General features: G+C 41.6%; 1 protein-coding gene across 1 annotated transcript in view; it reads right to left on the reverse strand.

Annotated features, from left to right (window-relative positions):
* The window catches only part of LOC137189306 (A disintegrin and metalloproteinase with thrombospondin motifs 2-like), a 113132-nt gene that overhangs the window by 8027 nt on the left and 90744 nt on the right, over positions 1-14361 (reverse strand). The window contains exons 5-18 of the mRNA XM_067599083.1: positions 11118-11201; positions 9217-9373; positions 8102-8207; positions 7688-7831; positions 7128-7260; positions 5144-5257; positions 4856-5001; positions 4383-4558; positions 2107-2240; positions 1894-2017; positions 1269-1349; positions 999-1162; positions 293-449; positions 36-171 (exon numbers count right to left, since the gene is read on the reverse strand). Coding sequence (XP_067455184.1) covers positions 36-171; positions 293-449; positions 999-1162; positions 1269-1349; positions 1894-2017; positions 2107-2240; positions 4383-4558; positions 4856-5001; positions 5144-5257; positions 7128-7260; positions 7688-7831; positions 8102-8207; positions 9217-9373; positions 11118-11201 — 1856 coding nt within the window. The remainder of the gene's footprint in view (positions 1-35; positions 172-292; positions 450-998; positions 1163-1268; positions 1350-1893; positions 2018-2106; positions 2241-4382; positions 4559-4855; positions 5002-5143; positions 5258-7127; positions 7261-7687; positions 7832-8101; positions 8208-9216; positions 9374-11117; positions 11202-14361) is intronic.

Here is a 14361-nt window from a genome sequence, read left to right on the forward strand (position 1 = left end):
TCTTTCCTGAACATACAGCACAATACAATGCATACATGGGTGGAGGGCAGGGCTTCTGGTTGCAGTCTCTGGTATCTCCTCTAGGTTTCATGTTAGACTTGTTACAGAAGCTCTTGTGGACCATCTTACTGTCTACTTTTCTTCTGCAGCCGTATCGCAGATACTGTTTCCCTACAGCAGGAGTTAATAGAAGAAGAAACAAATGTAAGCACAAATAGACAAAGACAGGCATGCAAATCTGCCACAACAGCTGTAATGTAAAAGAAGCAGCAACAGTTTTTTGCTTTTGCACCTCCACCACAGGGTTTGGAACAGGAGGACCATCTCTTTGGGGCCCACTCATAGGCACTGTCCTCTACCAGCATGTTGTTCTGAATGGCAGAGTCACTGTCCATGTTCATCATGTACTTATAGGACAAATTCACGTCCTCATCTCGGTGTAATTTTACCTACAGACAGAAAAAGAAATTCATTACAATACTGTGATAGAAGCACTTTGCTGTATGTGTGACTGAGGCACAACCAGCTGGAATTTTAACTGGGCCATGTGACAAATCCTCATGCATAAAACAGAAAACTCTCATAAGGTGCAATGTGTAGGATTTAGGTTGCAGGTGAGGTTGCAGACTCCCCCCCCCCCCCCCCCCCCCCAGGAGAACCTACATCGGCCACGAAACTTGCAAAAAACATTAAAGGCCCTCTATAGAGCCAGTGTTTGGTTTGTCCATTCTGGGCTACTGTAGAAACATGGTGGTGCAACATGGCAGGCTCTGTGGAAGAGTCCCCATCCCTATGTAGATATAAAGGGCTCATTCAAAGGTAACAAAAAACATTTTCAGATGATTACACAATAATTAAAACAAACTTATGAATATTATATTCCATTTCTGACATGTCTGTTCTGCTAGATGCCGCTAAATTCTACACACTGCACCTTTAATGTAAGTGTAATTTTGGAAATATAAGTAATACAGGAAATGCTTGTGCATAGTGTGTACCATAATCAGAATGCCATGTGTGAGAGGGCCAGTGGTCTGAAGAGTCTCCTTGTCGTTGTCATTCTCATATTCCCACTCCACCCCCTTCTCTATGACAGAGCGGGATTCTGGGTATTCATTTTCTCCGTTTAAAAAGAACAGTCCAGATGCCACATTCTTCACAGCTGTAGATGGGTGAGAAATGTACATTGATTATACTTGTATGACACACATATACAAAGATATAGACATACACGCTCACAAAAGAAAACAATATGAATTGTCAAATACCTAAAGTGTGTGATGTTGCTTTCAGTTCTTGGATCAGCAAGTGTCTCGCCCCTCTGGGCACTTCAAGAACTTTGAGGAAACCTGAAATTAAGCACACATCTGGTTTGTGAATTCAACATCATAAAAATATCATTTTACAGTTTCCTGACAAAGAGCCTCAGCTAATTCAATAAAGAGCTCTAACTCATTAAAACCAAGTATCCCTGCTCACTGGTGTAAATCCCAGAAGTCTTGACTATTTTCATCTAGAGTAAACATCTGATTCTGGGAATTTCAGTGCTATAATGTAGGTCTTTCCCAATGTCAAGAGTTAGATAATATAAACGTTAGCTCATAGAGTGAGATTTAATGTAACTTCTTGGCAATGCTGGACTCACATGGAAACATATCAACTCAAAATTCATAACAGTGTTACAAATCTTCCTCTAGAGGGTGATGTTTAGCTGAACATTACTAAATATAGGGGAAAATGGGTCCAGATTTTAACATTGGCCAAGTATTTATCTTGTGCTTGATAGACAGGTGCTATACTGATGGAACCAAATCAAGTCCGTCCTAGATTTAGACAAGGGGTCCTGTGATTGTGAGTGTGTACCCATAGACCGTAAAATAAATAAATGTGTACCTTGTTTCTTGGCAGTACGTGTGATGGTGTCTTTGAAGGTTTTGCAGCTGGCGTTGTCTCCTCCACACACTCCACACTTGTCTTCCTGCTTTGAGGAGCCCACAACATGGTCACAGCCAACTTTCTGTTCATGAGGACATGGAAAGTTTAACGACACATCAACATCTAAACACAAGCAGCTCTCTTGCTTGCGCACACATTAACGTCACTCACCTCACACTCCCCACGCACACACACGCTGTACGGGTCCTTGTATGAACAGCGCGTGCCATCCAGGAACATTCTCTGCATGAAGACCACGTCCCGTGTCTCCTTGGATTGGCAATGCAGCTGGCAGCGTTTGTTAGCTGAAGATCAAACAAAAAAAAAAACACACAAAAACTCAATTATTCCAATTACTGTCAGAATGACACATTTGCAATCCATTTGGATGAGTTCATCTTTACAAGCAACATGTGATTATTTTTTATGTTCTGAATGAGCTCCGCATGAGTCAGCGTGACGCTGTGTTTCATTGTGTCTGTGTGACTCATACTACAACTACATGAGCCTCCAGAGACAAAACCTGGCAGTTCATCCCAGTCAGGATCAACACGCCTACTTCATCACGTTTATTACACATGGACATAATCCAAAGACCTTTTCTTATGGTGCTTTGACACTAATAAGAAGGTGGCAGACATACTACTGTAGAATTATAATATGTGGAAAAAACACACTTTTGCCATGTTGAAATGAGAATGCACTGAAACAATATCTGAATTGCCTTCTCAGTGATCTGACTGAATGCTCATCTACATTGTGAGAAATACACTATGATGCTCAAGGGGGCCTGTGCTGCATGCATTATGGCATTTCATTATACTTTATTATATATGTATATATATGTATATGTATATGTATATGTATGTATATATATATAGTTTAAGTTTATTTCTTATTGGTATGAAGACCATTATAAAGACTTTTGTCTTTTATATCGTCTGGTTTACTGTAAGTTTATTGGACTGTAAAGGCTTAAATTAGGCTTTTTAAATATATTTTAAACATATTTGTTAGACTATTTATAGTTGCCAGTTTTTCAGATATACATATATATATATATATATATATATACAGCTGTACATTACAGCTGATGTACATTAGCTGCCTGTTCATGGTCAGTCAGCATTCTCTGTATTCAACAGTTCAACGTGCAAATAAATTCACAGTGTAGAAAAATACATAATTAACTTCACTTTTTAGACCCCCCAAGGTGTTAATTAAGGGGTCCAACACCTGCCGAGACCCCCCATACTCCGCATACTACTCTACAAGGAGAGATGGGAGACATCTTGACAGACCAAAGGGTTGGATGAATACCTCTAACCAGCTGGTTGAAACATCCGCACACACAGGGCAGCCTTACATTTAAGGTTTCTTTGCTCAAAAGAATTTTACAGTCTATCTGTTGACTTGGGAAAAGACCCAAATAGAGACACAAAAACAACAGTGTGTCAAACGTCTCTAAACAAATACTACAATTTCACACTCGTAGCAGACATTCTTTTTTTCTCCTCGCACTATCTGCAACTCAGGAGATGACAGACCATGAATGGAATTCAATTTCACCTCCCTATGTACTTTTTTCTTTCTCACACACACAGACACGCACATCTGTCCTCGCACACTCTCACACACATACAAGGAAAAGTAATTTGAGACTGAGAAAGCCTTGCTGAAAAATATGGCATTTAGAAATGATAGGAGCGGAGAAAAACAATTTAGCAAGGCCCCCCTTAGTGGAGTGTGCGTAGCATGACCTCCGATTAGATATGGAGACAGCTCAGCATTTTTCTCTAGGGCTGCCCTTTAGTTGGATGATAATTTAATACCTACAGTATCAGGAAAGAAGTGACACCTCCACTTAGAGACAGGGTGGGTCTGACAACCTCATAGACACACACACACGTACATTATCGCACTTCTCAATGATGTGGAGAGGTTTTTGGATATTAGGTGGAGAACATTAGCATGTAAATCTGATAGTTTGTCCATATGTGCCAACTGATAGAAGCTATAAGGAAGGGGAAAACCATGGAGGTAAGAGGGGGTTAGTGAGGTTCACAGGGAACATCAGGGAATGGGTGGAGAAACAGAAGACGAAGAAAGTTCAAAGAAGATTGTTTTTAAAGAGATTTTCAAAGACATGGAGTGCTTTTATGGGAGGGCGTAGTCGTACCTCAAATCTGCACTCAGACTCAGCAGGACAGCCAGATGTCAATGACCATAACAGAGCACAACCTATATATAAAAACCTCTAAAACCCAACCACATTCAGGATTATGAGTTTGCTCCCTGTTTTTGGTTTCATATTTACAACTTACACAGTGTATCATGACTAAGAGTTTGTCATTCCCAGGCTGGTATTTCTGCTCTGACAGCCTTTCTGTTTCCATCTCTCCATCATATGACTTTATCCATCTTTCTATCTGCGAGTGTATACTCACCTTCTGGGTTTTCATAAGGCAGCCAGTGGTGCTTGTTGCCATGGACTTCAAAGCGAGAGTCCAAAGCGTGGCATTGCTCCTCTCGCGTGTCACTGTAGATATCCTCACACTCATTGATGTTGCACATCTGGAACTGGTAAATCGCCCCCACGCAGGTGCGGCCTCCGTTGGCTGGTCTGGGAGGACAGCAGGGAGGACGACGCATGAATATTTTTACCTGACTAAATGTATGTTGTGTTTCATCTGCTCTTATTTGAAATCATGGGCTAGAAATGACACCATAAATCATCTTGAAATATGTTAATGGAGCAAGTTGCCACTGTGCAATTCAATTCTAATCACACTTTAGAGTCAGTTCAACAAACAAACAAACAAAATAATTTAAATTGAGATAGTTTAGTGCTTCAGAGAAATTCAGCATAATTAAGCACAGAATGAATCTTTTATACACACTGGGAAACACAGTTTCATACCTAGGATTGTCACATTCGCGTGTGCGAAACTGTACTCCACCACCACAGGTGCGGGAGCACTGGCCAAACTCACTCCATGAACCCCAGTTTCCATCTTGCTTGATGATGTCAGGGGTCAGCCAGATGCAGTGACCTTTAAAGCAATGCTGCAATGGGCCAAGAACATAGTAGAGGGTTGCTCTTTGAATAGTGTGCCATTTAAATATTTAATTAACTTCATGATGACAGGTTCAACAGAAAAGTGGCAATGCCTCTTAAAGAAAATAGAGTATGGTAGTGTTTGTATACCTTCCCATTCCCACACATGGTGCCATCAATGGGTGGTCCTTTCTTGGTCTTGCAGAAGAAGGGATTGTCTGGGTGGCTACACCACAGCTGCTTACATGGGTCAAAAGTGCGATACTGCGGGGCAAAAAGAGAAACTCCTTCTTACAATTCAACGCTATAACATACAGCACACACACTGGGCAACAGACTGACCCTCAATAATACAATTCAACAGCTGGAATGAGACTAAACACTGAAAATAGGAAATAAAAAGAGATGAGAAGAGAGATATCACAACAATAACCACAACACTATTATACTCAACAATAACAACATAAACCCTGTACTGTGTCACTACACTGTACACTACGCTCCACTGAGAAACACACAGCCATTCATGCAAACTAAACCAAAGGATGAGAGAGAGGCAAAACTCTCTGAATGAGACAGCCCATGGTTTAATTAGGTCACAAGGGAGGTCAGAGGGCAGAGGGCAAAAGGTTAAAAGGCCAAAAGGTGAGGTCTCATTGACCTCTAAAATGCCCCTAGACACAGATCAAGGACCAAATTCTCCTCCTTGTCTGATATAAACCATTGATGAGGATACCACCAAACTGACCTGAAGTCCAGTGTCTGAGGGGCCGTGCCCTCCTCCCTCCTTTCCACAGACTTCCCTACCCACCATGACCACAGGGGACTTTTGCAGGTCAGAGGGCAGGTCACAATCAATGGCTAAACTGTGGTAGGTAATCACCAATGACATCAGACTGGAGGATCCTAAAAGCTGAGGTGAAACATGGGAAAACAGCCTCTGTTCTGGCTCAGCCCTTTCCCCATGGATGGGAAAGAGATCTAGCCAACCTTTTCCACTCGTTTATAGTCATGAGTGTGCCAATATAATGCGGTTCTTCCTGCCAGCTCTGCAGTGATTTAACACAGATATGCAGGAGAAGAGTTGGTTTATTTTACGGTTCAACTGTTGAACCGTACCATAGCTACCAGTGAACCAGGTGAGTCACAGTGTTTTTAGGCATTTCACAGCCACTTTGTCTAAAAATGTGAGCATTTTAGAATCCTGCAGGCTAACGTCCAAAATATGACGATGGGTGGAACAGAGAAACGAAGTACAGTAAAAAAGAAAAGTAAGGAGCAACATTACAAACAATTACAACTTCAGAGGACAAATAGAAAAAGAAAATCAGAGAAAAAAAATGACGGGCCACATGTCTTCCAGGAGGTGGGGTAACCTTACCTGCGTTCCTGACTGGCCCGCCTTTTGTAGCTGAGGGAATGGGTTTGACAAGAGAATAGAGGGTAATCTAGCAATGTGTGCAAAGCTCCTAAACAAGCCCTTTTGTCAATCAAGCAACAGCTTCCCAACAGCGTGCCACAGTGGCTTCACAGTCATAAGAGCAGGTGAGGGTGACAGGGGGAAGGTAAGATGCCTGCCAAGATGCTGCAGCTGGGTGAAGCTTATCTACTGTGTGACTTTTTGTGTTTACAAAAGCACTGGTTGTAACGGGTTCATGTAAAGGCACTGTGGTACCAAGGTAAGTGTTAAGTGTTAAAATAAATCATGTATAATTTATTATAATTAACATTAATAACAGAAAAAAAAGAAATAGCTATCAAAACCAATTACCTGCTTTTAAGCAAGATGTCAATCCCACCAGTGGCCAGGAGAGGAAAGCAGAGGACATCAGAAGAATGTGAATAGCTGTGTATGTGCGACTCTCATTCCATTATAGTGTAGATATATGTCAATTCACTAAAGTTCCCCCTAAAATGTATCTTAAAAGGATGCTCTTTCAAAAAAAATCAGCTTGAACTGACTGAATTCAAAGTGAGTTTACCCCCACTCTAAGATAAAGTGATGCTAAGTTTGAAAAGGTGGTGGCAGCAGAAGTTGGAGGAGGGTACATTATGTCCTTCACAATGTTAGTAAGTGTTGGTATAATCTAGCTATGTTAGTAGTAGTGACTATCAGACTATGGGGATCTCTTACCGCGGTGCACATCGTGTAGCCCACACCGAAGTCAAAGCGACACTGTTCATTCATGGAGTAGTGCAAACCAGGAAGCTGAGGCAATGATGGCCAGTTGTGGTCGAAGGGGTCATCACGGAGACAGTCATAGGAACTGTGAGAGGAGTCAGAAGAGACTGTGATGAAATTTTTATTTTCTTTGCCTATTTATTCATGTTGTTTAAAGTCCTTAGTTTTTCCACTGTTTCATATGTGATGGATTACGTGAGGAGGATCAGCATCCCTTCAGAGGCCGCCAACCGGCCAAAAAGTCATTAAAATGGGTTTTATGAAAAGTTTCATAGCCCACTGGCCTGAAATATGGGCTGAAAACAATCCAATTTTGGCAGTAAGACTTGTACACTTTGTAATATTTTCAAGATAATAATATCTAATCCGAAAAACAATAAATATTAGCACAAAAGATCAACTTGACGCAAATTCTGTGTAAAATATTGATGTCAGTGTTGACCTTTAAAAACCCATATAATCAAATCCTAGTATGAGTGAGAGTGTGTACTGTATCTGTGTTTGTGTCTCACTGAATGTAGCGTCCCAGCTCTTGCATGCTACATCTGGACCAGTGAAAGCGGTGGAAGGCAGCCTGAACCAGCGGAGCCATAATGCTGCCCATGTGCACCTCGTCTCCACAGCGGTTGCCCTGGCCATCGTGCTCCATCCCCAGCCTGCAGCAAAAGGGAGAAAAAACAGAGGACATGAGTGAAGTGAAGGGAATAGAGACAGAGCAGTGCAGACAGATTGGGAATGTGTGGGAGGAGAAGGAGCACAAGAAACAAAGGAGGGAGGCAGTAGCAATTCTCTCATCAGATATTGGCTGAGGTGACCAATGGACCAAAACTGTAATAAATCAATACAGTCCTTTAAGTGACTTCTTTGTTGTCTTTTGCTGTATCATGAGAATAGGCTTGAAGACATTAGTATGGCAATGCACTTACACGTGTCCGGTCTCGTGCGCCACCACAAAGGCAGAAGAAAAACCGTCCTCGTGGTTCAAAGTGCAGCTCCTCACTGGATGGCACATGCCCGTCACTGGGGCGTAACCTAAGCAACCAGAAAGAAAGATACAGTATGCACTTTTTTTTGGTCTTGTACTGAAACCTTTGGAGAGTGCAAAACTTTTGCACCAATGACAATGTGCTCAGCAACTTACAGACCAGTTTGTTTATGTAACACATCTCACAAAATATGCACAAATTTAACAAACTTACACACCAACACATTTAAAAAGAACAGGGAGTAGAAAAACCTTGCATTGCTTACCCCCTTCTCAAAATGATAAAGTAACCTAAACATTGAAGGTATTCCATTTACAAGATAAATAACAGTCTGGCAATCATAAATATTTCTGATTAGGTCCATATTCTGTAATTGTTCAATCTCTGTACATTTCCCTAAACTGAATAATACTTTATTATTATTCTTTAAGTCACTCTGCAGGGAATTCCTTTGACTTCAAACACTAAATGCTATCATACTGTATGTGCAAATGTCAGTCATGTCAGTCAAAAGACCCTAATGATCAGTGACATCAAAGTGATTTGGTTGCTCACCTCTCAACGTAAACCTGCGACTATCTAAAGATACACACACACGTATTAGTCTATTGCACACACACCAGCACAAATGTGTGCGTCTTTGTGTGTCTAATCCTAACCCTAAACCGTCGCCTTCCACCCCTACATATGCCAATCTCCAACTCCCTGTGTGCTTGTCTGTCCTGTACTGCCTTTAATTGTGGAGCTGTGGCCGGTCCTGCTCTGTCTATTGATTTTCTGCTGCTGAAGGCTGAGCCCAAGGGCAGCTGAAGGGCTTCTGGATAGCTAGGCCACTGCCTTTAGAGGCCTCTCCCCTGGGCCTGCCTGTTAGCCTGCACTCTGCTGCACAGAAAACCACCAACCACCAAACCCACAGTGCACTATGCAGCTGTATGAGGCAAAGGAAGGAAGATGGGAGTTTTCTATGAGTTCGTTTTAGGTCCGAAAAAGGGTGGACACACAGTTTTGGATGATACATTCATGCATCATCAGAATGTGTACGTGTCCTTCATTACCCTGCATGCCTGTGGGGCCAAATTCCTGTCGTGTGAGGAAGATGGCGTGGTCGTGATACTCAGCATCCCCTGTGTCCTGCTTCTGCTGCAGGAAGGCCCAGCGGCACACATTCTCCAGACTCTGGGAAGGGTTCCCTAGTTCAATCAGACTCATGGACTGGAAATAGAAAGAGAGACAATACACACAAAGAGAGTGAAAAAGAGAAATTATAACGAAACCCCCAAGAGACTGTGTACTAAAACTGTTTTTTTAATTCAATTCTGGTACAACAACATTTAATTCAACCCTGTAGGGGGCAGTGTCACAATGTTATATATTGTCAGCACATCCTGCAAATTGCTGAGGTGTACAACACACAGAAACAGACACACACAGTAATATAAAGTATAGTCACACAATAAAAGCATCCTGTAATCTTGATGATTTCAATAATGAACATGAAACCGAACACGGTGGCTGCCTATTAATGAGCTATGCACTAATAGTCAAAAACATGTCCAATTACAGAATATTTACTTATGATTAAATTCATAATACCGACACCCACACAAACACCCAGATGCCAGCAATTCCTTTCATTCACCTTCACCTCTCATGCTCTTCCTCATTAGGATCTCCGCTCTCCTCCCCTCCCTTTCCTTGCTCCCATACAAGTCTTTCCATCTCACCGCTCTCTTTTTGCCTCGCTTTCCACATTTTGTTCGCTTTTTTCACACATGCACAATGCACAGTTGAACCAAAAGTGTGTGTAGTGTGAGTGTGCTGCAGCGAAGACATATGGCCTGCCTCTGCACACATGATGGAGTGTGAAGTCTGCACAAACACCACATAGACAGAGTGCACTGAGTGTGTGTGTGTGTGTGTATGTGTGTGTGTGTGTGTGTTTGTGTGTGTGTGTGCTTTATCATGTTCATCAGGTGCTCGTGTGTGTTTTTCTGATCTTTAAAGATGTGTTTCTAATGGTGTACCGTGTGTGCATGTTGTGTTGGAGTGTGTGAGTGTGGGTGTGTGGGTGCGCCTGCATTCAGGGTCACATAGCCAATCTGCAGGCTGTCTGGGTGCAGCTCTGTTGCCACGGTAATTGGGGATGATGGACAGCCGGAGCTTTGGCTGAAGCTGCATAGGGGCTGGCCCAGAATGACCAATGTAGGAGTGTGTGTGCGTGTGTGTAGGTGTGTGGGAGTGTGTGTTCCAGGGCTCTAGTGGGACTGTAGACATGTAGAGAAGAGAGGAAGAGATAAGGCTACAGCAGCGTAAGTTCATCACAGAGCACCTATTCAGCAGTAAAATCATTTGTATCATCCTGTGGGGTAATCCCTGCCCTCCTCTATTCCTGCCATCTCTTGCTTTATCTCTCTTTTTCCCTCTCTTCCTCTCTTCAGCACAGATAGGCAGATAGAATTACAGTCGAGAAGAAAAGGATGCTACCCCCTTCGTCCGGTCTCTCTGTTTATGAATGAGGGAGGGCGATCATTGATTGTTTATCTTTGCCTGGACTTCCCATGATTCTGTGCTGCAGTCTACTGGGAGGAAGGCTGATTGCATAACGGGCAGAGTTTCTGTGTGCTTTGGTGCTGAACTGTGAAGGCGTGCGACTTGAAAACACTCCCCTGGGATACTGCATGCTTTTAGTTCCTCTTTTGCTCAGTCCACTGGAATAACAGGCTCCGGGCATCAGTGCGTGCTGATGAGTGTGTGTGTGTGTGTGTGTGTGTGTGTGTGTGTGTGTCTGTTTGTTTGTTTATAAGTGTGTACGACTTGGCTTTGCTTACTGTAGATACTTAAAGTGATTGTAGCAAAGTCCTAGTATCAAAGATAGTGCTGATAGAGAGACAGGGCATCTAATTTCCAGGAATTGCATCTCAGTCAACTTTTACGTAGATCTCATGTTTTGTCTTACCTTGCCGTAGCCCAGCATGATAATCCGCACAAGCACCACATTGATCTTTGCTCCCAAAGATTGGTCATGGTAGATCTCATTCACCTGGAGTCGCACAAACACACAAAAAACACAAGTTTCAAAAGAAGAAATGAAGCAAAATCTAATCTAAAATCTAGGATTTGTAAATTGCTTTTTTTAATGGTTAATGAATAATGCAATTCTTCATAGATCAGTTCTAAGACATTAATAAGAACTACTTTTTTGTAGTGATGTGATGGAGATAATTCATTTATTAATGCATGTGTGTTTCTCACTTTCTAATAAGCCACCATGTGTACAGTTATAAATGTTACAAAGTCATAAATAAATAGTTTTTACAGTTGTGAAGGAATAATTTGACATTTTGGGGAAAACACTTATTTGCCTTTTGACACAGTAGCCACTGCCAACAGCCTGTTAGCTTAGCTTAGCACAAAGACTGGAAACAGGGAAGCAACTAGCCTGGCTCTGTTCAAAGGTAACAAAATTGCCCTATTAGCACCTCTAAACCTCACTAATTAACATATACCGTATCTCATTTCTTTAATCCATACAAAAACAAAACATATAGACAACAAGTTGTGGTTTGACAGGGTGGTTATGTGTGGGACTATTTTTGTGGCTGTGAGCAGTGACTTCCTGGGACTGCTATGCTAAGCTAAGCTAACCAGCTGCTGGCCTGCCTTCATATTTGATGGCTGAACATGAGAGTGGTATCAATCTTCTCATCTAACTCTCTGCAAGAAAATGAATAAGTGTATTTCCAGAAATGTCAAACTACTCCTTAAATAAATTGATTTTTTTTGTCCAGATGCTCTGCAGCTCTTTCTCAGAAGGTAAATGGTCCACTCCAGTTGCCTCCCTGATTAATTAAAGAGCTAGCCAAACAGATAAAGCAAGTGTCATGCTGGAGGTTGATATAAATCAACCAAAGGTATTTTTCACAACCTCTAAACCTAATTACCTCTTACTAATGGCTAATAACTGAATTATAAAGCATAATTATATGACTTTTATACCATGAATAAATCCATTACGTACAACTTTTAAACATGTTTCCCTTATAATTAAATGGAACAGAAAACAACCAAGAGTGAGTAAGGATCTGACTAAATGTTTTCCACCAACTTAAGGAACAAAGTGATAAGAGAGACGAAAAGACGAGAAAGGAACCAAAAAAAGAAAGAAAAGGAAGGTGACAAGAGTGCAAAGAACTCTGTTTCCCATGAGCGCAGATGGAGAGGAGATGAAGAAATAAGGAAGAAGGAAAGCACCTAATGCAGGGAAACAAGGTAATGTGTGACAAGGGAGATGCAGAGAGCACTATACTGGCAAAACACACACACACACACACAAAGAGAGTGAGAGAGAGGCAAATTGGCGCGGGAGTTGAGGCCTGCTGTCCTCAGTGGTTGTGTGTGGTGCCTAATGAGGCAAGGGGATGTAAAAAGAGACAGCCATAATGAGATGGCTGATGGACATGCTGCGGAGAAAGAGACACACACACACACACACATACAGGTGCAGAGATGAGGAACAAAATTGCAGATACATCCAGTGAGAGAAAGGTATGAGACAGAGTTGAGGAATAAAGACAGGAGTGACAGAGGGAAAGACACAAGAAGCTGAGCAGAGAGGAGAAAGGAGCACAGTGGCAAACTGAGAAAAGAGAGAGCTTGGAAGCGAAAGAAAACAATGCCTCCTTAGAAAATGAATGTAGCATAGAGCTGCGAAGAAGACTTCAAAAATGAGAAGAAAAAAAAAGACTAACTTAATGTTCTGTTCCATACGCGGTGTAAAGTAGGAAATTCCAACATCTTGTTATAGGAAAAATCCATTGGAGTGATCCTTCAAAATTTCTAATTTGTTAACCACAAACTTTCTGGAATAAACTTATTTGATTACATCAACATATAAACATGGCTCTAATTTAACAGTGTTACATCACTTTCAGAAACCTCAAAACAGAGGCTATTTTGATTTTCAGCAATGCGTGGCCTTTGTGTAATTAGGGACATCTGTCTGCTAAATGATCAAATACTAATAAACCTTAGTTTACAAATGACAGCATTACATGCTAACTTACAAATGTGGCCAAATATCACTGAAATGACATTAGTGGTTTTAGTGGAAACAGCATTTTTTGCCTGACTTTCCCCTAACCCTAACCCATATGTTGGTTTTCCGAGCTGGAACACTCTCGAAATAATGGAGACTGTAATTAGCATATGACACTAACTGGGAATTTTTGACCTCTAACTGTGAATGGAACAGAGCATTATGTAAAGGAAAACACTTGAAGTTGTGACCATAAGGCACGACTATGCAACACAAAGCCATTAAAGAGTACTCTAGCAATGTTCAAAACTGAAGCAGCAGAGGCTGAGATATCCTGACTTTGAGTCCCTGGTACAGGATGAGCTGCAGTGTGAGCTCCAAAAAACATTGCATCCTATGCTTCCAAATTCACTCAGTAACATTTTCTCATTGGACCCTCACAACGCAGGCTTTCTGTTAAAAAACTGTAGTGTCCAAACCAAGCTGGGAGAAGTAAACTTTGTCGCTTCCTCCAGAGCCACAGAAGACATTACACGGTAGGGTGCAACTGTTTTTACTGGCTGACTAATACTTCCTGTTTCTGGTAAACTGACTTTAACATGTAAAATCAGTGCAGTGTCACCTTATTGAAATAATAACCCATATAACCAAAGCATAACATTATAAATAAAATACACAAAAAGTTCAGGAACGACAAAGAATGTAAGTTATTTTCCAAGTTCTCCTTGGATTGTGTTTTAATATTTGATGGTGGTCTTCTGAAATGGAAGAATTTAAGATTAAGAGACACAGGAGAAGACGCGGGAAAGTTTTCTTCTAGTGACCTTCAGCTTCATATTTTGGATGCTCCTTTAACTAAAAAAGATACAGAGTTGCTAGGCAACCACCAAACAAAGACAGAGAGTTCTGTTCTCAGTTTAACCCTGTCTGAGACTATGTATGTGTGTGTGTGTGTGTGTGTGTGTGTGAGAAAGAGAGAGAGACTGTGTGTCAGCAGTTTTCATCCTGCCTGCCTGTCTGGCTACCTACTGGTATTTCTGTCTGTGTCTCTCACTCTGTAACGTTTGTTTCATTCCCTTGTTATCTTGGCAGGCTGAAGTATATGTGAGGAAGTGACACACACTTGTGTGTGTGTGTGTGTGTGTGTGTGTGTGTGTGTGTTTGT

Source organism: Thunnus thynnus, chromosome 9 (assembly GCF_963924715.1).
Source record: "Thunnus thynnus chromosome 9, fThuThy2.1, whole genome shotgun sequence".
Taxonomy (NCBI): domain Eukaryota; kingdom Metazoa; phylum Chordata; class Actinopteri; order Scombriformes; family Scombridae; genus Thunnus; species Thunnus thynnus.